Below are 24,159 nucleotides of genomic sequence, written 5' to 3' on the forward strand. Positions count from 1 at the left end.
TTACCGGCTGGCTGTTGTTGATGTTTGACCACAAAACGGTGGTGGACTTTAGGTCAGTGCTCTGACTGTAGAAGGCCTTCAGCGTCACTGCGTCCCCCTGGATCACATTCACACTCGTCTGCGTCTGGGCCAAAACACCTGGAAGCAGAATGATGAAGAAACAACACAAGATCACCATGAGTTTCCAAAAATTGATCTGTTCATCAACATACTTACTCCACTAAAGTGCGGAGCTGATTAAATGCATTCATCCTCTCATCCAGTTAAGAGCTGTGGTGGAGCTGGAGCCAAATCCAGCTGAAACTGGGTACCATGTGCTTGGAGGGTTTAAATGAACAGACGTGGATGACTCTTTGTTAATGCAAGTGATGCTCCAGAAGATGTGCACGTGATAAGGGCAATGTAATGAGGCAGAGCTGATTAAACAGGAGCAACCATGAAAGGTGTATTGAGCGTGTGTGGCCACAGGGGGGCGTCAGAGAGCCACAACACAAACAGCAACACCACCAGCTTCTGTGTTTAATGGTACGAATGACTCAAAATGATATTTACAAATGGTCTTTGTGCTTCATCCCAGTAATCACAGACTAAAGAGTAATACAGCCCCCCCCCCCCCCCCACACACACACACAGTTCTTTTTGGCTGTAGCTCTTTCCCTGCTTCTCCTCTCATCTCTCACCTTCTCCACCTCTCTCCTACACACAGTCCCTTTCCCCCTGTTCTTCTTAACCAGGTGGAAGGAGGAGGTACCTGAGCAATGCTGATCCGGCTCGCGTAGCTGCCAGCTCCGTGTGTGCAGGCATGTGAGTGTGCATTCATCAGAAAACATACAGTGTAGCAATGTGGCAGGTGTGTGCCTTTTTCCCCAAAATGGATTCCTGGGTGCGATGTGCTGTGTGCCACATCCGGTGTGACTGACATGGTGCAAACAGATGGACATCTACTGTAGCTAATGACATTAGCTACTAACCACTGCACTGCACAAATAAGATGTTTAGAGCCGTTTGATCTGTGCGTGCGCGCACACACACACGCACACACACACACACAGACACACACACACACACACACACACACACACACACACACACACACACACACACACACACACACACACACACACACACAGACCTGAGGATTTCCACCCCGGTCCAAGCAACAATCTGAAACACGGTGAAGGACAGTATTTCCCACCAACACTGGCACAGATGAAAGTGGGACTGCAACAGTGGAACATGTAAAGAGATCCCTCTGGAGAGGCGGTCCACGGATCAGTGTCTGTTACTGTGGAGACAGAGTGTAGGACAAACTGGGTTTTTACTGGTGCTAATAAAGTCGTTACAGCACAGACACTGATCAGAGAGAAGTGAAGGAAAGAAATGGGCCAAACAGGAACCACACACCTCCTATCAGTCAACTGCACGGGAAACTCTGATGCAGAAGTGAAAAGTGGGACTTGTTGCGTGCGGCAGTGATCATTTATTCAAAGGAACGGCTTCGGCTCCTGGTTCATGTGGATGCGCTGCTTCGGCCTGATCCCATGGGCCTGTTGTTGTTTTGTTTTAAAAATAATATCTTGTCAAGTGCTGCTTTAAGAAGATTTCCTGCGTGAAATCCTCCCTGACTCCAATGAGAGTGCCCCCCACCAGAGAAGAATGGACATGTAGAGCGAGAGACAAGAGGAATCATCAGGCTAATGTGGATCACATGCAGAAGATTCAGCCTTCACGCGTAGTTTGGTCCTGACGCTTAATCTTGCCACAGTAGCATGTCTGAAGCAGACCTTGAATATTCCAGGGTGACGGATGGACCGGGCAGATGGAAGAGAGTGATGCCTGGCTCTAATGAGCCCTCTGATCTAATGGGCCCTTCATAGTTTTGCCTTTATCGGACAGTGTGGCACACGTTTGATTTGAAGAGGTTCACATTAGGAATGAAACAACCTCCGCATCATTACTGTTACTATTATAATTACTGTTACTACTGTTCTACTGTACTAATTACAGCACGTGGAGGACTCCTCATACTGCACTTGTACATATCTGCTCATCCATCGCGCGCTCACTGCTCATTGTGTTTGAGAGGTGACATCTATTGTCCAGTTGTTGAAAATTAACACGAGGACAGTTGGACGTCGTCATCCAGCTGATTCACTGATGTCCACTGCTTCCTGGAGGTTTAAGTGAAGTTGTTATAGACAAGATGTTACACACAAAAACACTATGAATCTGTTAAAACAAACTATTTGCCATGCCGTCATTTAGGCCATGTTCTTTCATTAACACTGAGTAAGTCACTGGTCTTCATGCTGATTTTAGAGTTTTAATAAAAAGTGGATGACTCTTTCTACAGCATGCTCATTTCACAGCTGGCTAGTGTTTCTGTCTGAGCCACGGAGGCACAAAAACCATGGAGTCCCCAGTAGCTTGTTTGAGTTAAAAGAAGAGCGTTGCACGCTTTGAGGACCTCCACTAGTGTCCGTGCCGAACGCTGTGCCGGGATGAGCGTTCTCTCAGAAGTCTAAATACATCTGGTCGAAGTGTGTGTAGCTTCCAAAGCCTCATTAAATGACATTAAGGAGGAGTGAGGGGACAAGATGATGACATGAGCGATAAAGCGGGCGGAGCGGAGCACGGTGGACAGTGATCTGGGTGATGTGCAGTGACAGGTCCATGTTCTGTGGAGGCCCATGAGGCCGTGGGGTGGGGAGGTCACGCTCCCCTGCAGAGATTAACCACTAACTGAGACTTCCCCCGGATCGGACTCTAGATTGGTGCTTCCTCATCATCAAAGTAAGAACAGGAGCTAATTAGAGCAATCTGTGGTCTTCAAGGGCCAAACTGACTTTCTGTCCCTTCCACCCACTCTTGATTATGCTTGACTGAATACGCCTCAGAAGATAACCAGGACCTGATCATACAAATAGAAACAAACAACTGAGATTATGTTAGGTTGTTTACTTGACACGATCCTTCCAAATTGTATATATTTATTCACTGAGACACAAAAATCTTTGGTTGGTTTGGTTCTGGAGCACACAAAGGTAATACACACACACACACACACACACACACACACACACACACACACACACACACACACACACACACACACACACACACACACACACACACACACACACACACACACACACACACACACACACAGAGCTCTTCTTTCACAGGGTTCAGGACTCGAGTCTCAGGCAGGGCTCATCATCTGATAACGGTGAGAGCTCCGCTCCGCCAGCATAATTAAAGCCGAGATACAGCGGTGAGACTCATGGAGAGATGGAACGCGTCGTCTGTGCTCAAGACACCGACATGCGCCGATAGAGAGCGAGAGACGAGGAGGAAGTACCTGCTTAATTAGAGGAAGAGATACCGTGAGGTCAGAGAGGTCAGCGTGTGTGTGTGTGTGTGTGTTTGTGCGTGTGTGCATGCGTGTGTGTGCGTGTGTGTGGTGTGTGTGGGACTTCAGAAGCTCTTGATTGTGTCCACATGTTTATGTATATGCCTTTCCCCACTAGCTACAGCACTGCACCCATCTCCAGTCATTTGTGTGTCTGTGTGTGTGATGACTGTGTGACTCTTTGCTGGATCTGTACAGGAGGAATCCATATCTCCAGTCGGCTGCAGGGATGAAGGTCCTGCCCATTTTACACATGGTGAAACTAAATGTCTCTTCCAGCATCACTTTCTAACGGAGCAGAGTGATTGGAAGCGCGTCTTTGGATGATCAAACATGCAGATGCTTGTCAGTTCACCCTTCGCTCCCTCCTGCTATGATTTGGTTTCACAAACAATAATTCAACCTGTTAAACACAAGACGGACCAGATGTTGCAGCGACACGATGAGTTCACCTGTTACTGTTAAATGTTTGATGCTGCCAACAATTACCCTGGTGGCACAAAGGGTGTAGTGGTGGCTCTAATTGGTCATATCTTTAGTTTTGATATCTTTTAGTTGTTCAAGACAGAGCATCAAGCCCTCATTAAATAGATGAGATGAAATAGATGTGCAGATAAAAAGCCAAGGTTCATCTGGCACAATTATTCATAGGCAACGCAACGTCAAGTGCAATTCAGCCTTAGAATAACTACGGTTTTAGGCAAGAGAAAAAAGAACACAAAACACACACACACACACACACACACACACACACACACACACACACACACACACACACACACACACACACACACACACACACAGTCGTGTTTGTCATCAACGTGGGGACTTTCCATTGACATAATGCCTTCCCTAACCCCTAACCCTAACCATCACAAATAAAGGCAGACGTCTAATCTTTGCTCTACTCTGAACCAAAACTCAATTCTAACCTCAGCCATAAAATCACATCTTGACCCTCAAAAGCTTTCGGACCAATGGGGACCTTCCAAGTGTCCCCATGTTGTGTACAAAACATGTACACACACACACACACACACACACACACACACACACACACACACACACACACACACACACACACACACACACACACACACACACTCTTCCGTTGCATTGTGTGCATAGTGGCAGGCAGGATAAAGCTGTGCATCCTGATAGCACCACGGTGAAGCTTTATTCCAGGATTAGCCTGTTTGTGTTGGTCGTGCTGAAGTAGAGTTGGGGTCACAGGAAGTAGCCTACACCGAGACACCAACAGCTTTAAATACACTCTGTTGGACGACTACGCCCACATTTAAATACTGACTCACTGGCATTTACTTAAGGTCGTTGGCGCTACTTTTTACAATAGACTATTGGTAATAAAATGTATAATTAGTACATGAGAGATTTCTTCCTCGAACACCAGTGAAGGCAGGATGGTGTAGGGTTAACACCACAGGCCACTGGCTGTGGATGTCCAGTAAACCATTCAGACAACAGCACTTACAGTAAATAAACTTTAATGATGAAAGTGATGATGTGTATGATGAAAGTCTTCAATTCATTCAAACCATGAAAAATCCATTGCATCCTGTCACACATGAGACACACCTGTGATAAATCTACTGCGCTCACTGACCTGCAACAGCAGCTTAACGGGTGTCAGTGTGAGGGCGCAGCAGCACAGCAACCTCGAACCGGGACGGACGGCAGCTGTGGAGGTCAATCTAAACACGGGGACGACAGCTGACGAGATCTGCTCAGGGAACATGCCCCCAGGTGCGTTCGGTCCCTGGCCGTCCCACAACAGGCTCCGGGGTCCACATGGAACTCACGAGCTGCAGCCGCGCCCTTTCTTCAGCACCATGAATCTGTGTCTGTGCCGTGTCAGTGAAGATTCACCGGCGGCGGTTCAGACGTCGCCAGAGGTCGACTGGCACCAACACCAGTGCAGCACCAACACCAGTGCAGCACCAACACCAGTAAAGCACCAACACCAGTGCAGCACCAACACCAGTGCAGCACCAACACCAGTAAAGCACCAACACCAGTGCAGCACCAACACCAGTAAAGCACCAACACCAGTGCGACAAGCAGACAGCCACGCGTTCAGCTGAGAGTCATGAACAAGTGCAAAGTGATGAGATGATGCTCCGGGAAACCTTCACTTTAAACTCCACTGATTCGCTGACTAAACGCCTTCATCACAAAAAGCACAGGAATTCAAGCGTTCCTCGGGGAACGAGCGGTGGAGTGTGATGCTTTTAAAAAACAGAGGCAGAGGAGCAGGAGAAAGACTGGCTTTCGGGAGATGAAAGCAGTTTGTCTGGCACAGAAGAAGCGGACCAGGTCCATAATGATGCCATTTGGTCCTCCCTCAGCGCAACGCACCGCCTCCTCTCTCAGAACTAGCAACAGCAGATGTTGATGTTTGGATGGTTAGCGAAGAGTGTGTGTGTGTGTGTGTGAACTGAAAACAAAACACCCTCAGGAATCAGCTTTGTGACTGTTACAGTAAATTCATGCTTCTCATCACTCTGGTTCCAACAATCCTGGTTTTCCTCGTCTTTTGCAGCCTAGTCTGAAGGACGGAAGGTCTGATCTGAGGCCGTATCACCTCATGCAACTCTCAAGATGAGGGTCTCCACAATTAAAAGCCTGGTCTTGAACACAGTTTAAGCAGGCGGACTCCCAGATAAGAGCTGCGCTGTGAGAGAGGCATTCGTCTTGTTTTGACACGAGGCGCGATAACAATGTTGTGGCGGTGGACGGCGTAACAGGAGGGCGAGGGTGAGGCGGTGAGCCAGGCAGCGAAGCTAATTGGACAAGCTCATATGCTAATGTGACCTGTGATGAGGCCCAGGATCAAATAATCCATTGGAAACTTTCTCAAGCGATTTACTGTATTGCAGCATGACAGTGATGGACGTTCAAAGATAAAAATATCTAATATAATTCATGATGACATCATCAGTGGCAGGAATGTGATGAGATCATGAGCCAGCTTGGATTCGCTGTAAGGTGAGTGAGGCACCTTAAACATGACTCTACAACCAGAGCTCTACCTGTCAGAGGTGTTAAGACCTTCCTCTATTTCAGCCCCCCCCATCATCCGCCCAACTAATCACAGTTTCCTACATCCACCTCTCAATAACATGTTCACTTTCTTCCAACAATAAACTAATGTGTTTAGTGTTTACTGCTTGAGGATAAGTACTGACCTTCTAACTATTGGTTACGAGCAAAGCGATAACTTGATTATAGAGTTTAATCAGTCTTTGTATCACATCCTTTACGTCACTAACCTGAACCGTTTGACAAGAGCTAGTTCATTCAACAGCGGAACCTTATAGATTGAGGACAAGGAGAAAAGAGATGACAAACATGAAGGCAGATGAAGTGAGTGATAAACAGTCAGTTGTTAAGCTAAACATCCACTGTTCTCCAAAGGTCGCCCTCAGCAGCCTCTGATAAGATTCCTGCAGAAGACGGAGCATATCCTAATTATAGAGATCACAATCAAAGACACTATGTGTGGGTGGGGGCATAAAAACAAACCCAGAGCCCCGGGGGGCGGGACGTGACAGGCACTGGCCACTGTCTCTAGGACAACTTATAATTTAGTTGTTAGGTCTATGAAGTGCCCTCCAGCCGAGTGCAGTCCCATTGTCCTGTTTTCGTCCATCTGAGCTGAAGACTCATACGCGGATGGAGCGCGTGGCCTCAAAGAGTTAGTTGAGTTAGCCTCAAACACAGCGAGACAACAGAGGAGAAACAGCTGCGAAAGTGGTGCTTGGGGAAGAATTATTCTGAGGGACACTGATAAAGTTCAATCTGTAAACTGTGAAGAATTGTTTATGCACAAAACAGCAGTCAATGTCAGCTTCTGGACCAGGACTGATGGCGTCACGTCAGCCACTAATCACAAGCACAAACAAGCGTGGAAGGAGCGGCTCTGACTCACAGAGGCAGCGTTTGGACTTCCTGTAGCAGAGATCGGACTTGTCTGTGTCACGCTGAGTCTCACGGAAGCCCAGTACCTCCACTCATCTACCAATAATCCCATTGTCAGTCACTGTGTGGTTAAATATAGTTAGGTTTCATACAGCTCTCTGGCAAACTGAATAAATGTATTATTGAACCTTTTACTTTAGCAGCAACCAGTCAGAACACAGTAACATGGATTTTGTTATGCAACATATTACAACATCCTGCTTCAGCTGCAACTCTGTTGTTGTTGCCTTTTTAAGAGAAAACCCAGGAACTCTTTCCATTGGTTTGTTTGTTCTGTGGCTCAGACGGTCTTCAGCTAACTCATGTTATAATCTGTGTCCAGAGGATTTTGCGCTTGTCACAGTTTATTTTGGCAATAAACATAAAGCATGTTTGAAGTCAAGAGCCAAAGCCCTGGTTGTCTTCTATTGGCTCCAGTGGTCCAGTCAGGAGGAGGGGCTCAAACTGGACCTGAAGTGTCTCTGACTTTATGTGTGACGGCCCTGGTACCACCTGATTATACGCTGCTGCAGACAGGGGTGTGGATCAGTGTGGATATAATCACAATGTCTGACAACCGCTCAGAATCAACCTGAGGGCACAAAATCTATACTTACACTTTAGCTGTGGCTGCAAAGATTATAATTAGTCCTACAGCCACTCTCATAACATAAAGTTAGACATTACCACACAATGATAATAATCAATATCTAGACACTTTATGCTCTCAGTTTATTCTAATGCTGCTCATTTTGGGTATATTAAGTTTACAATGGCCAAATTCACCTTATTCTATATAATAAAGGTCCCTAAACATTAATTTGACTGACCTTTTCTTTATTAATTGTGATTATAAATGGTAAAATTATGCCATAATCCAACAAATCTGTCCACTACAACAAACTGCAGTGGTTTATTTATTCCTAACGCTGTTTTGTAACACCATAAATTAATAGATTAGTAAAATCAGCTTCAAACTAGTTATTGATGAAAATCTTTATGGGGTATTTGGTATTTACATGCATATGTAAAACTTGTGAAACTCACACAAAGCACATAACGTCAACACAGATACAGTATCTTTTTAGATGTCATTTTTGATTTGCACAATGATACATTTTATAGATTCATTAATATGACATATACAGTTTAAACTAATAGATCTGAGTACTGTCTGTTTGCAGTTTTATATGTCAAACTTTAAAATGTCCAACGTTTCACAGTGATTGACTCAATGAGTGAATCACATTCATTTCTATTGCCAACAAATATAACAGGTTAAAGAGTTCTAATGTTGCCATTCTGAACAGGAAAGCATTTCTGTATTACTGAAGGGCGTCCTGTACATTATGACGGAGCCCAACACAGGCTTACTCTCCTGCAGCTGCACTGTTTGCAAACACCATGCAGCCTTCTATTGTTCAAACACATGCATTCACAATTTCGGCTTTTTTGTCCTGAAGTAAACACAGGCCGGACTTTCAAGGTCACCGCTCAAACACGTGCACGCAGACGGCACCAGTTCGACCCAACACAAAGCAGAGGATGCCTGTGTGCGTCCAAAGCCTGTCCAACTCCCAGGCTGCAGCGCTGCCGTACCTGAATCCTTCCAGGGGCTGAATTCATATGAAGCCCATGTCCTGTACAGTATATGTACAGAATAGGTGCAGTATAGGTACAGTATAAGTGCAGAATATGTGCAGAATATGTAAAGTATATGTACAGTATAGGTACAGTGTATGTACAGTATATGTACAGTATACTGTATGTACAGTATAGGTACAGTGTATGTACAGTATAGGTACAGTGTATGTACAGTATAGGTACAGTGTATGTACAGTATATGTACAGTATATGTGCTTATGTACTTTAATGTGTTGTGACGTAGTGTAAAATTAGAATTAGTCAGAACAAAGACCTGCAAAAGATTTTGTGCCTTTTCTGACATCATCTACTTCAGCAGAGTATAACGAGCCACAAACCATCATCATGTTTGTTGTTGTGTGTGACAGTAACAGGGCAACAAAATAACAAAGTAAAAGCAGGATTAATCTGCGCCATTAGCTACAGTGTTTGTAGCTTTTTTAGGGGACTCCCATCTCTCCCATCATCAGGTGCTGGTGGAGCCTAGTAACACCTACTGGAGCAGTACATGTTGTAGAGGTGCCACTGGTGCGCAGTGAAGGCATTCGCGAGGCCGTGCACCACATGCAGCACCGTTCGCTGCCTTTCATCTGTGCTGCACTCAGTTTGTGCTGAGGCCCAATGCTCCTGATCACTGCTAAAGGCTAAAGGTAGGGCTCCCAAACAGACTGGTGTCTGCACATCTGGTGGCGTGAAGGGACGGCAGCAGCAGATGGAGTGGGAGCTACGCACACGTCAAAGGATGGAGCCATCAGCTGGAAATGAGAATAAAAGTCATGGTGGGAGCAGCTACCGACACGGTGGAGGCGACGGCTCATCAACAGTCATGACAGAGGGCCATGAAAATATATGCTGGTAATGAGATAAACTGTGATATGAAATGAATGAAGGAATGTTATTTAATTTAAAGTTCACAGGTGAAAAAAATGCTCACTTTACTACTACTACTGTACACATACAGTAATGCACAGAAATTAACCTGCAGGAGAACTGAACTGAACCGTTTTCTCTAACTAAACTGAAAATGCCTTTTTAGGTCATGCTGATTTAGTTCAGTCATGTCTATATGACTAAACTGTACTAAAACAGGACATCGACTCCAGATCAGTTATTGGATAAGGCTGAAAAAGCCTCAGACTGGTTTGTGAATGGTGGAAATGAAGGACGTCAAATCAAACGCGGACATTTTAATATTAGCTGAAAGGACTGAAATAAAGTTATGCACAAAAAGAAAAAGAAAAATCTGTTATTTTCTGTGTCCTTATTAAATGGTACGATATAATCTAAGGTTCCTCACAGAGGGTCAGAAAAGCTCAGCGTGGAAAACGTGCTTCAAAATCAGGAACTGAACTGGAGCAACAGGAGGTTATGTGGGTCCTGGTGTGATGAGATACGTTCTGACTCCCTCACTGCTGCCGCGTCCTGAGAACACAGACCAGCACCGAGGCAGAGATGGAGAAGGGAACGTGAAGGAACACACACGATGCGAGGAACCAACACACACAACGCGAGGAACAAACACACCAACAAGTGGAACAAATACACACGACGCGAGGAACCAACACACACCAACGCTAGAAACCGGTTCACACACCAACGCGAAGAACAAACACACACCGACCCGAGGAACCAACACACACCAACGCAAGGAACAAACACACACCGACGCTAGAACCGCTCCACAAACCAACGCTAGAACCGCTCCACACACACCAACGCAAGGAACAAACACACACCGACGCTAGAACCGGTTCACACACCAACGCAAGGAACAAGCCCACACCAATGCTAGAACTGCTCCACACACCAACGCGAGGAACGAACACACACCGACGCGAGGCACGAACACACACCGACACTAGAACCGCTCCACTCACCAACGCGAGAAACAAACACACCAACGCGAGGAACAAACACACACCAACGCTAGAACCGCTCCACACACACCAATGCTAGAACCGCTCCACACACCGACGCGAGGAATGAACACACACCAATGCAAGGAACAAACACACCAACGCGAGGAACAAATACACACCAACGCTAGAACCGGTTCACACACCAGTGCAAGGAACAAACACACACCAACGGTAGAACCGCCCACAGACCAACGCGAGGAGCAAATACACACCAACGCTAGAACCGGTTCACACACCAGTGCAAGGAACAAACACACACCAACGGTAGAACCGCCCACAGACCAACGCGAGGAACAAACACACACCAACGCGAGGAACAAACACACCAACGCTAGAGCCTCTTCACACAAACGGGCGAAGATGACACTCTATATGTTGGAATATTATGGGGTGCCGAATGTAAAAGGAGCACCTATAACTTATTTTCTCACATTCAACTAAATGACACAACATCTTTTCTCACATATAGTTAAATGTGCAAAAGTCTAAATGTAAATGTTAAATGTTGAATGTAAACGTTAAATGTAAATGTTAAATGTAAATGTTAAATTTAGATGTTAAATGTTGGCCGAGTGTAAACTGAATATTCATGAATGGGCAAGTAGACTCCACCCCTACCCTCAAACAGCGCTGGTCTCAGATCAGAGACGCGAACTCAATCACCTCAAACAGTGCGCGCAAACCCCGCCCACATCTGATCTGGAAACTTTTGTTTTTAGCCTGGACGTAACTTTGGCTAGCTAGTATAGTTAGCCAACTAATTCTCCACCGGCGCCACAGAAATATTCTTTTTAAACCTACTTGACTTCTCATTAATGGTGTTTACGACAGAACGGCAGTTTGAAGCGGAGCCTCAGCCCGCACACCTGCCGTTACAGCCCGTTCAATCTCCCCCAACGGGAGGGAGTCGGAGCTGGCGGCCATGATGGCTTCGACTTCAGGCTTCTCTCCAGTATTTTCGTGCACCGATCCAGAGTCAGATGTGGGCGGAGCTATGCGTACTGTTTGACGTGTTTGAGTCCGCGTCACTGATCTAGGATCATAGGGGGTGGAGTTTACTTAAAATATTCAGTTCGAGCATTTAACATTTACATCTAACATTTAACATTTAGATTTAACTTTTACATTTAACATTTAACATTTACAGTACGTTTATATTTAACATTTACTTTTAGACTTTTGCACATTTAACTAAATGTGAGAAAACTAGTTATAGGTGCTCCTTTTACATTCGCACCCCATAGAATTAGGGCATTAGTAAATAATCAATGATGGTTCAGTGCATTTTAGCATTTAACAAGTTGGTCCTAGAGTCTTTTTATTGTATTACACCCACTAATTGCAGTAGCAGAGAGTACAGAGAGTACATGTGCTGGTAAACAGATACTTAATATGTGCATCTTATGCTGACGTGCAGTAAGGAGTGTGTTGGACCCACCAGGTTTCACCTATTTATGAGCTTTGTTTTACACGTTTTGTTTTTCACACTAGTTCCACCTCACAGTAACTACTCCTCCACTTCACTTCACCTTCGTGTGTGATCTAACACTGAAGCAGGACGCCTGCTCCGTTTTCTAAATTGAGCCATTGTGTGGGTCACAGCTGGCTTCTCTACCCACAATCCTTCATGACAGTGGACAATGGCTTTCAGGTCCAGTGGCACCTGTACAGCCATATACACAGGAGGAAAAAGGAGGAAAAAGGAGGAAACAGGAGACCCCCCCCCCCCCCTACACCAACAGGGATCCAGTAGCAGGAAGGAAGGGTGTGGTGCTGCTCACTCCATGCTGCCTGAGTAACAAACCCATTTGAGTTTGAAGCAACATTCCCCAAAAGAGACATGTCCTGCTGATCAAAACCTAAATCAGAAAGTGTCTACTGTCAGTAAAGAACATGTATTTAATACATACGAAGAGAAGAAAAAGATGCTACAAAACATCCAGAAAAGAAAGCGGTCTGAGCTTTAAGTAACCGTAGAAATGTGTTACTGAGTGGAAGTTATGACGTATTGATCTGCGCTCGACATAACGCATTCTTCTCTAGACTCCTCTGACAACAGAAGCCGCTATTCACCCTTTGTATTGAGATGTGAAGGCGACAGAACCTTTTCATTTATTTTGGAGGCTAACCTGTTATCGCCGGGATTGATGCGCGTGGATGGAGGGGAGCGAGGACAGGATGGAGGAATGTACTGGAAGGCCTTATCTGGGAGAAGCAGGCGCTGTGACGGGAAGTGGAATGTCAGGAGGGGAAAGAGGAAGTGGGAGAGGATGTAGCTCGCTCACACACACGCACACACAAACAAACAAACACACACACACACACACACACACACACACACACACACACACACACACACACACACACACACACACACACACACACACACACACACACAGCTGTTCCTGCCTAATCTGTGTTACGCCACTGAGACAGACAACTCCCGTCTTCAGGGTTATTTCCACTATCTCCCACTTCATTCTCCCGCAGTCTTTGTTTTAAATGGAATGAAATCTGCAAATAGGGAAAGTGCAGCAGCACGATGGGCAGGTCTAGTGAGTTTCATAGTCGCGGTAGTCACCATCGGAAGTCGAGTGACATCTACACAGGTCCAATGCATGACGTTGTTGTAAAAGATTACAGAAATCTTTCATATGCAGAAATCAAACTCTACTCATGAAACATCATCTATAAACACAAGCCCTCATGCTCGTTGCTGGAGCCTGAAGCTGGTTCAGTTTATCCGTACACACTGGTACCTTTGACACGTCCTCACAAGAGTCAACAGACTAACTAACAGTAACAACACTGTTGTGATGAAAGGAACGGTGCAATTATTTGATTCATGGGCAATAATTCTGTTTATCATCTGTGGATGAATAAACAGTAGTATTGAACCTATTAACTGATCGATGCTACAGTCAGGACTTAACCCGAGTCTTCAATGGTTTGACTGAAGTAGAGGAATGTCGTTCAGTTGGTCAGCTGTCTATGAACCTACAGTACAGGAACGAGGACACTTCAGTACAATGCAGGCAGTGATCATCAAGGTCACGTAGGGAGTTTCACTGAAGTCCTGGCTTTGTGATAAACGTTCCTTACAGGAAGTGCATCCTTGCAGCAGCAACAAAGCTTTGTCTTGAAGCTTGGCTGCGTTTCGCTCCCTCCGCCCTGGTAACGAAGCAGGAAACTCTCCTTTTGTGACTAATCTTCTACCAGACGCAGCCTTAAAGGACGTCTAGCAACTTGTCTGAATTAAATCCCGTCCAGACCTAATTTAGTTGATACGGCTGCAGAAGAAGCTTCCAGCATGAAGCTGTGCACACGCACGTGTGCGCACACAAACACACCTCGCTCACACCCGGCGTCTGTTGTGTGCTGGACTGTCACTTGCTGTGTGAAATAATGCATGGGCTCCAGAGCGGGGCCACTTTCTCCCTCGCATCCTCCTGAGTGTCCTGACAGAGAGGACCGGCTCTGTCACAACAACCGGACCGACTTACAGCCTCGCTCAGAGCAGGTCCCGCATCGCCGTGGAGACGGGCCCGGTTAATGGAACCCACCGGGTCCTTGACCTCCATTTCCGTAATGCAGCAAAATAAAGCAAGGAGGGAGAAATACCAGGCCAGATAAGTGGGGGAGAGGGTTCAAGTATAGACCCCAGAACAACAATCTGAAATTTTTGCTGACGGTGCAGGAACGACAATGACGCCTGACAGCACCATGTGATGAAAATAACAACCTCCATGCATAATGCAGCACACTCTCCTTTCACCAAACCGAGCACTCTGGAGGCTCCAGGAGGCCTCTGTCCCCTCCAAACAGCAGCTTCTAGACAACGTGCCCAACATTCCGCTGGGAGCAAGGCTTGTAATTGGAGTGTGTGACGATCAGGAGGGAGAGAGATCTCCTGCTTTCGCCTCATAAGAGTGTGGCTCACACTTGATCCTCCCATTAATTACCAGACGTTGCAGGAAACACACGGCGCCTGTTTAAGCCAGTGGCAGACGTGAGGCCATCGCAGCCAGGAAACACGGTGCTGGGACCGAACCCCCTCTGCTGCTGACGACCACGTTTGTAGGAGAGAATATGGGCTTTGGTCCAGGAGCTCTGGAAACAGGCAGTGACCGTAGAGGAAGACACTGCATTGACCCTTGCGTTGTTTGCGGCCAGCGATTATAGGACCCATGTTTGCGTTGCCCTGCCTCTTTGACTCTGGCCCCATGCTGAGAGTCCAGACAGCCGTCTGACTCACAGTGCTGTTAGCTGCCATCTTGTCACCACCCGTCATCATGCTGCTCCAGCAGAGACGCATCCACACAGACTCTGCAGGACAGATACTCTCCATTTGTTTCCCATTCGTGATGGCAGTACAGCAATTTGATCACTCCTTGATGCACACGTTTCATCATAACCCTGACACATACTCATCCAGTCCAGTCGATGCTCTCCTCAGGTCAAACACTCAAACTGTTTCTTTGTCCACGGTTTGCTCATGGATTTGTTCATGGGAAGAAGACGACCTGGTTCAGCGGTTCCATGGCTGTTATTAGCTTTGGCTGTACAGTGTTTGCAATATATGAAGTATTACTGGTTTAGGTTGTAAATGGTAGGGCCCCAATCACACGATCAGCTGTTTTATTTGGTTTTTCCACAAAACAGAAACCTCACAACCTGCTGCTTGGGGCCTTTGTTTACAACTTAATGCAGTACAGAAGAATGAAGAACATGGTAATGCTCACGCACACGCACTGTATGAGCCATTATCTAGTCATGAGTGTTTGCTCTGACGGATGGAGGTGAGGCACACGCAGCCACCAGTTACCGCCGGCTTGTAGGTATGAATTTAGTGTTGAGCGGGTTCTGCTGTGGCGCCTGCTGTGATCAGGTTACATTTAGGCCGGGCTGCTCAGGAGGCTGGAACCGCTCACATGAGCTCAGGCTGCACGGTGACGCCTGCTGTCCTGCTGCATTTACACAACAGAACAACTCCTTCCTACCTTGGCCTATGGGCTTTAGTGGAAAGTCTATTATGGCTTTTATTCAAGTTTCACTCAAAACATTTCCAACTGCAACTTTGCTGAGTTGCATATTATGACACGGGCTGTTTACTGTGCTCATTTGGGCGCTGTCGCTTTGGGACAAACTACAAGAACTGTGAGCCTGATGTTTGACAAACGTAGAAATGATTAGAACTGAACACACACACACACACACACACACACACACACACACACACACACACACACACACACACACACACACACACACACACACACACACACACACACTTTGGCTTTGTCCGCCTCTCCGATTAAAGCTACCGGGCTAATTTGCTGCCATGTCGCAATTCCCACATAATCCGGGTCTAATCCTCACCGACTCGATTAAACAGCCAAATCTCCAGCTCAGTATCTGGCTCTATCTGCTATTTGTACTCGCCACTCTCTTGCTGCCCTTTCTTCTTCCCTCTTTGTGCGCCCCTCCACCACCACCCCTCCCTTTCACCTCATGGCTCTCAACAGAATCGTCTTTATCTCCTTTGCGTCATCAGCCGTCTTCTGTTTTTAGCCACTCTCTCACACTGATATGCCTTTTCTTTACTTTTATTCTATACAATGTCCCTGAGATACTTCAGCAGGCTTCAGTCCCGGTGTCACCTTCACAGAAGCTTTGGACCCGGTTTGTCCACAAGTCCCGAAGAAGTTAAGCTTTTAGCGTCATTTTTCTCCTTGGCAGTTATTTTAATTTGATCTCGGCCCAGAAAAGTTGTTGTTGTGGAGAAATCGATTTTCATATCCTTCTTTTTAAATACGTCTTTAAGAAAAATCCTGCTGCAAATATTTAGAGGCTTAGGCTTTCTGAGTTTAGTGACTCATGTCTCCACAGTCAGGAAATAGTCCCCATCACAGTTTGGAAGAGGAATAATCTAAACGGTAAAAGAACATTACGAGCTGTGATAGAAGTGGTCACGTGTTTAATATGCTTAATTTTCTATTGCTATTCCCTAGTTGGACCTGCAGGTGTCTGAATCTCTACCATCTCTCCTGCTGAAGACAATTAGAGTGATTTACTAACCTTCATGACTATGACTAACCACTGCTTTCTAATGTGTGGAGAACCTGCATGCACTCTGCAACGTAGAAGAAGTCATGCATGACAAATCGCAGCCGGAGGCTACAGGTGAAGTGGTTCCTGAAGTGCAGCACTGAGGAATCAAGTGACCCAGATCACAAGAGGGTTGAGACACCTCCACCTGTACAGCAACAGGATCAAGGGACCCACACCCTGAACAGTAACAATAACAGTCTCATGTACAGTCTTCTTCTTCCAACCCGTACTAAAACTGAATGATCTACAGTCGCTTCATTGCTAACGGTACATCACACAATCACCTTTCTTTCCTCGGTGCTTTAATGATTTATTGAAAAGCACCACCCCAGTGTGTGTAACCTTGGGCTGACACACACACACACACACACACACACACACACACACACACACACACACACACACACACACACACACACACACACACACACACACACACACACACACACACACACACACTTATGGGAAGAAGCAGGTCATCCGACAGCGCTCTTGCTTGTTAGGTCAAGCAAGGACCGTAGATAAACTCATTTTGAATGTCTAATACCCAAATATGATGAAGGAATATTTAAAATTAATTAACTCAGTTCATGTTCTTATGAAACATTATAGGTCTGGTTTATGCTCCATTTTCATCTGACTGTGACCTATAAACATGGGCTGAATGTCACTAAAGTCGCTGCTGGTAAAGATCTAACATGGTGGAAACTTTAGGTAGGACAAACGCCTATAACAGCTACTGTGTTCACTTGTTCACTTTAACAAAGCCCGTCTCCGTCAGGATGCGCAGACACTCACTCCACCGATCATTTACATGAGCCATTCATCACACGCTGAAGGGAAGATAAGGAGCCGTCTGGTGATAACAATCAATAATTTAAATTCTCTGTTTACGTGTGTGTGTGTGTGTGTGTGTGTGTGTGTGTGTGTGTGTGTGTGTGTGTTTGTGTGTGTGTGTAGCAGCACACAGAGGTCTAACGTGTCTCTAGTCTTATTACCAAATTATTGCATAACTCCTTTCCTAAACTCTGGAACATACTTAACCTAAATCTTGTTTTTCATTGGTTTTATACAACAAGTACAGTGGGGGTGTGTTTGTCCCACTGGACTTTGTGTGACACATACTGTAGATACAGCGAGTCAAACAAGGCTGCTCAGTTTCTTTACTACTAAAACATATGTACAACTATGCTAATTTATCTTATCTCTATCTTATCTACATTCACATGAGATGTGAATAAAATAAACATGATTCTAAAACTTTCTGTAATGTGTCCTGAACAACATTCAGGTTCTCACAGCGATGCAGATCTGACAGGTGACCATGTTGCTGCTTTTGATTCCAGTGACAGGCACGTGAAGAGGGTTTATATTGACAAGCTAAGCACCGATCCATCACGTGGCTTGTACTGACCAACACAACTGCTGCAGTTGGTTGGAATTATGAGAACCTGGAAGAAGTGAGTAGATGGATGGAGCAAGAGAGGAAAAAAAACATTGAGGCTGGCGTTTGACAGCTTGGCTCTATTTTTAACACAGGGAGGAGGTAAAAGACAGATGAGCGACACGTTTGGTTGGTTAAGGGCTGTTCTGATCGCTTCTCCTGCACCCGGCTATGTGATGTCTCGCTCACTGACAGGGATGTCAGGAGGGAGGATGAGACAGAAGCCAGTATTCCTGAGTGGCGGTGCCGTTATTAAACGGAATCTGTAAAGTTATTTCCTCACGATTGCGAAACTGAAGAGAGGGGGGGTTCAAGAGACCGATTATGGATCAAACAAGGCTTCCCAGAGGACGTTTGTGGAAATGTGGGGATGGCGTGTGAGCGAGCACGTGGGCGACGGAGGCGGGATGTAAGGATGTGCCATCATGATTGAAGTATTCCCATCCAGGGAATGGGTGGGAGTGCTGTAGAACCCGTACAGGGTGTTTGACGGGGGAGGCTGCAGAGCAGGGACGAGGACATGTTGCACCCAAATGAAGATCTTCATTGTACATGACAACGTGATGAGGTCACGTAACAAGGCCTTTGTGTTTGTGCACGTATGTACAGTATACAATACATACAGTAGTCATGCATGTGAATGGACAGATTTGCTCAGCAAAAGCTGCTCGTCGCCTCGTTCCTAAAGAGCCACCGCTTCCTGAGAAACAGAAATAGATGTAACATAGGCCGACAGCAGCCTCCAGGACTCCATGCATACATCCATATAATCTGCAGAGTGAACATGTCCACACAAAAAGTGAGCACTTTGCCTAATTACTCTTAATGTGCGAGGTTAATGGACCCTCATGGATGATTGGCCGCAGGGTATCAGCGAGCGTAATGACCAGTCACTAACGAGCATTAAAACCATCGATGGCGAGTCAACTGAAAAAGCTGCCAATGAAACCAGAAACTGTCGCTTTATGGTTTAAGTGGGGAGAAATTCCAGATTCCTGGTTGAGAAACAGAATCAGCAATAAGCTAAACTGCCTCACACTCAGTTTTAATCCCAATAGATCCTGTTTAGCATTTTGTTGACCGACTTCCACCTCTTCACACACATGTGCTGGGGAGATTATCGGGGCTTTTTCCGCTGTACTGTAGTGCGCTTCAAAGCCTGCGCACCACTTCATGCAGACACATGGGAAGACAGAAGAATGAAGAGGGGGCTCATTTGGACTTTTTGTTGGGTGGTCGAGGACACGGCCGAGGCAACAATGACGTTTGGACGAAGGCGAGCGTCAGCGTTTCCTCTGCTCCGTCATCCATGTGCTTCTATCACTTTATGTGTCATTGTTACAAACAGCGCACAGGTCAGGCAATCGCTCAGAGAGAAACAGGTAACAACGGCTACAGCTGGAACAGTTGAGCCATTTACACCATTTACAGGCCTCACACACGCCTTTAGAAACTGGGTGTTAGGAGCATTTTTGAATATATTGCCATAATCATCAGTTATTTAATAATTCCATGAATATATTTTGAGTTCAACATAACTCGTGCGCCACAGTTTCCTGGAAAATTTAAAGTTTGATGCCGGGTTGAACCAGATGTGTGCGACAGTAAAAGATCACTGAAGCTGCTGCAGGGTCTGAGGAGACAGCATCACCAATCATTCGCATACTGAGCATCACAGCTTCATGTGGTGTGGATACGCAACGATATGTTTTATCTGGACAATGTGATGGAAAAGTCAAGTTACAAATCACTGTCCTTTTAAGTTTGGTGAAAACATCTTGACACTTAATCTGATGATGACGGCAAACGTGTTTTCTCTGAGGACTTCATCACTTGGACTGAAAATGAAGAAAATCTAATCCAATTATGAACGTGTTGAAAGAGAAATGCGAGAGCCTTGGAAAAAAAGAAAAAAGCACATTAACAACAAAACACAGCCACATGAGGGGCTTTATCAGCCAGATAGAGTACAGAGGGGGCAGAGTGGGAGATATTTTCAATAACTAGCAATTATTCTGTATATTGTGGAGCATGATGATGAGCAGGGGTATGAAGTGGGGGGAGGAGAGGGGGGTTTCCAAGCCGTTATTGAAGATAATAACATCAACTGAGCTCTCTCCAGAGTGCAGTTGTGTGTGACAGAAAACAGATAAGCCCTTATAATTACATACACCACCCAGGGAGCAGAGGAGCAGAAATAAGAGAAGTGAGGAGTAAACGTATTCAAGTCTGAGGCTGTGGGAAAAATACCCATAGACAGACAGGCTGAGCAACACACAAGGTAAAAAGCTACACACACATCCTGACCACCAAAACACCTTCAGACTGGTGGGGACCCGCCAAGTGTCCCCAGTTGTTACAATGTCCTCACCTTGATAGCAAAAACAGGGCTTATGGTCCCCACGTTGAAGGAAAACACACACACACACACACACACACACACACACACACACACACACACACACACACACACACACACACACACACACACACACACACACACACACACAGCCTCCTGGCTGACCCATGATGCTAATAAGATGCTGGAGCTGCAGCCGTTAGGGGATGCAATGAGGAAGAGGAGGGAAGCTGGACAGACTGATGAAGAGGAGGAGGACAAATACATTTTTTTTTTAATGGATGACACAACAAAGCTTGTAAAACGCAATTAAAAGAAATGTTACAGCTACGCTCCAGAATGAAGCGATCAGCGAAGCAGCTCGTCTTCCATGATATCAGCCACAGCACTTTAAGGATTTACTGTAGGAAACCTTGGATTTCCCTGTAGTCCTGCATTAAAGGCTCCAGTTCATGTCACGCAGGCTGGAAGTGAACTGCATTCGAGGGCTGCTGAGACCGTGAGTACGGTTTGTAGAGAGTTGTCAGTGAGACTTCACACACACACACACACACACACACACACACACACACACACACACACACACACACACACACACACACACACACACACACACACACACACACACACACACCGTGCGAGTGTTCTTCTTGAGGACAATTAACGCAGAAAGCGTTTTCATCACATGATGGACTCCCATGGGGCAACTCTTGCTCTGGGGAAGGGACTCTTAGGGGATTTGTTCCAAAATCTTCCTGTGTCTTCTTCTAAATAAATGATAATGTAAATGCTGTGAGCGCCAGGTCTATTATGTAATCTGGTATTTTACGTCATCCATAAAATAATCCTGAATGGTGGAGCCTTGCTTTATACTGGAGCTTTTACTGCAGCTGCTGAGAAACTGCAGGAATTGAGACTCATATCAAAGCCGGGTTTGCTTTCGGAGCTAAAGCCACATTTACTGTACATACGGACTACGTACGGACTTAGTTCATTTATTTTTACTAAATATTTGAATTTATTTGTACAACAAATTCATTCTACCAATAGAAAAGTATAAATGGACCATTTTTGCTGTTAAATTCTAAAACACTGTAAACATACAGTAACATATGACTAGTTTACAGACATACTGTACCATTAATAACACGTTTCCAAACATGTGTGGCATCATCGCATCGAAACTTGATTATGCCTTGGGTGTGAAGTAGCAGAGCAACTTAACTGCACATCTCCATAATCCCTGACAACAGCCTGTGCCATAAATCCTAAGATTCTCTGGAATCTCATCCGGCAAAGTTCACAGCAGTTCGTTTGAGTAAATGGCACAAACAGTGGTCTCACTGCGTGTTCACAATTAAGATCATTATTATGCAAACATGTGTATGTGCTTTAGCAGCGCTGCCCTTTTCCTGGGGATGATGTAGGATGTCTAGGGACGCTGGAGAATTAGGAACAGCAGTTAGCAGGAAACGTTGTTTCCACACCGTATCACACACACCTACAGGAAAAGCTGTGTTGAGCTGTAGCTGAGCGATATTAACACGAGGGGATTTTACCCTGAGCGGCGTCTAGTGGGAGTGAAGGACCTGAACCCACTGACTATCTGTGGGAGCTCTTGGCTGGTTCCGCCTTGCTGAGAACACCAACAGCGCCGATGCCCCGAAGGCCGCGCTTAATAGCGTGAGCATAATGACTTTTTCCACATAGCTGCCTGCTGTCACTGTCACCTCACACAATGACTCTATCTGGCTTTCAATGGGACCCTGTAATTAGACTTTCGCTGGAGTCAAAGAAATGGTCTCAGCGCTGTCTATGGAAAAGGATGATGAGTGCACCACTGATGTCCAGAGAACTGTAATTTTGTCAATTTGCAGAAACAAAAACGATGGGGTTCATGTTGGGCTTGTAAAGGAAATGCAACCTGCTTTTCAGGTTTGGGTCAGGTTGACCGGACAAGCAGGTACCGGTGGGTTTCACATCCGAATATGCAGCTTGATCAATACTGTAATCTGTACCGAACGACACAGCCCAGAGCAAAAGATCAATGAGGCCGTCACAACACGCACAGCTTGTGTGTCTCACACCACAAATGTCAGGTCCCTAAGTTATCCAATCACACACTCGCTTCGCCCACAATAACCACATGCCTGAACACAGGAGGGTCACAAAGCGAGTGGACATTTTCTTTTAAACAGGCTTTTAACAGGCTTTTCCAACCACCAGGTCAGGAAGACCCGACTCATATAAAATGGGATAAGTAGTTTGATACACAACACGATGACTGTATAGCAACTGACCTAGAAGCACTAATTGGTGTTTGTGACAAATGATCTCATTGGGGTTTTTTGGATAATAGAATAGAAAAAAGTGCTCACCACGATCAGCTGAACAGTTCACCATAGGACAGAGTTCCACCAGCTGGGAGGAAGGAATAATGGAGGGATAATGGAAATGAAAAATACAGCAGCTCACAAATGGATGTGTGATTGGCAGTGCGTGATAATGAGCTGGCGAAACACTTCATGAAGAAAACCAGGATTAAGTCAGTGTCCCTGACATCCTAAGTGCACCAGGCTCCAACCGCCCCCACCTAAGTACCTCCAAGTAAAGAATTATTTAACACAGCCTATCTCGTCTAAGCCCCTGCCCCCAATTCCCGTCTGTCCACAGCTTTACGCTATTCTTTTGAAGGACAGGTCAGAGGATAGAGGGCTGTTGTTGACTTCTGCTTGCAGCATCTGTCAGCGGCTCTGGACGCGCGCTGCGTCGCAGGCTGCAGCGGTGGCGGCGCCTCCGCTCGCTGGGAGGGGGTGAGGCTGCGTCGCCCTGGAGACCGTGGCTCCCTGTGGGCTGGCAACCTTCCACCACCCCCGCCTTACGAGACCCTTCACACCCTATTAGACAGCTCCAACTTGGGTGCCACACAAGGCAACTTGGGCTTTTTCCTCAGGTCGACTTTTTAAAACCCAACACAAGTGACGAAACCATACAAAGGCAGCACTCCAACAAAAAACTTCTGTTCGCCTTGAAAAAATGACTTTAATAATTAATCCCCACTCGAATACACCAATATTCAAATGCTTGAATGCGCGTTTAAAGGCCTGTTTTCACGAAGGCACGTGTTTTCACCTCTACTACAACATTACAGCAAAGGGATTTGTGACGACCAATTGGCATTAAATTCCAACACTGTGGATTAGATTTAAAATCTAATTTATTCCCCAAACAGGAACATTTCCCAGACGTTTACACAGTACACAGTATAGTTGTTTACTGCTTTCTTTCCAAT

General features: G+C 45.8%; 1 protein-coding gene across 1 annotated transcript in view; it reads right to left on the minus strand.

Annotated features, from left to right (window-relative positions):
* esama (endothelial cell adhesion molecule a) overlaps positions 1-24,159 on the minus strand; it is a 34,801-nt gene that overhangs the window by 4,294 nt on the left and 6,348 nt on the right. Inside the window, exon 3 of the mRNA XM_029174209.3 lies at positions 5-138. Within this exon, the coding sequence (XP_029030042.1) occupies positions 5-138 (134 nt within the window). The remainder of the gene's footprint in view (positions 1-4; positions 139-24,159) is intronic.

This window comes from Betta splendens, chromosome 14 (assembly GCF_900634795.4).
Source record: "Betta splendens chromosome 14, fBetSpl5.4, whole genome shotgun sequence".
In the NCBI taxonomy this organism is placed as follows: Eukaryota; Metazoa; Chordata; class Actinopteri; order Anabantiformes; family Osphronemidae; genus Betta; species Betta splendens.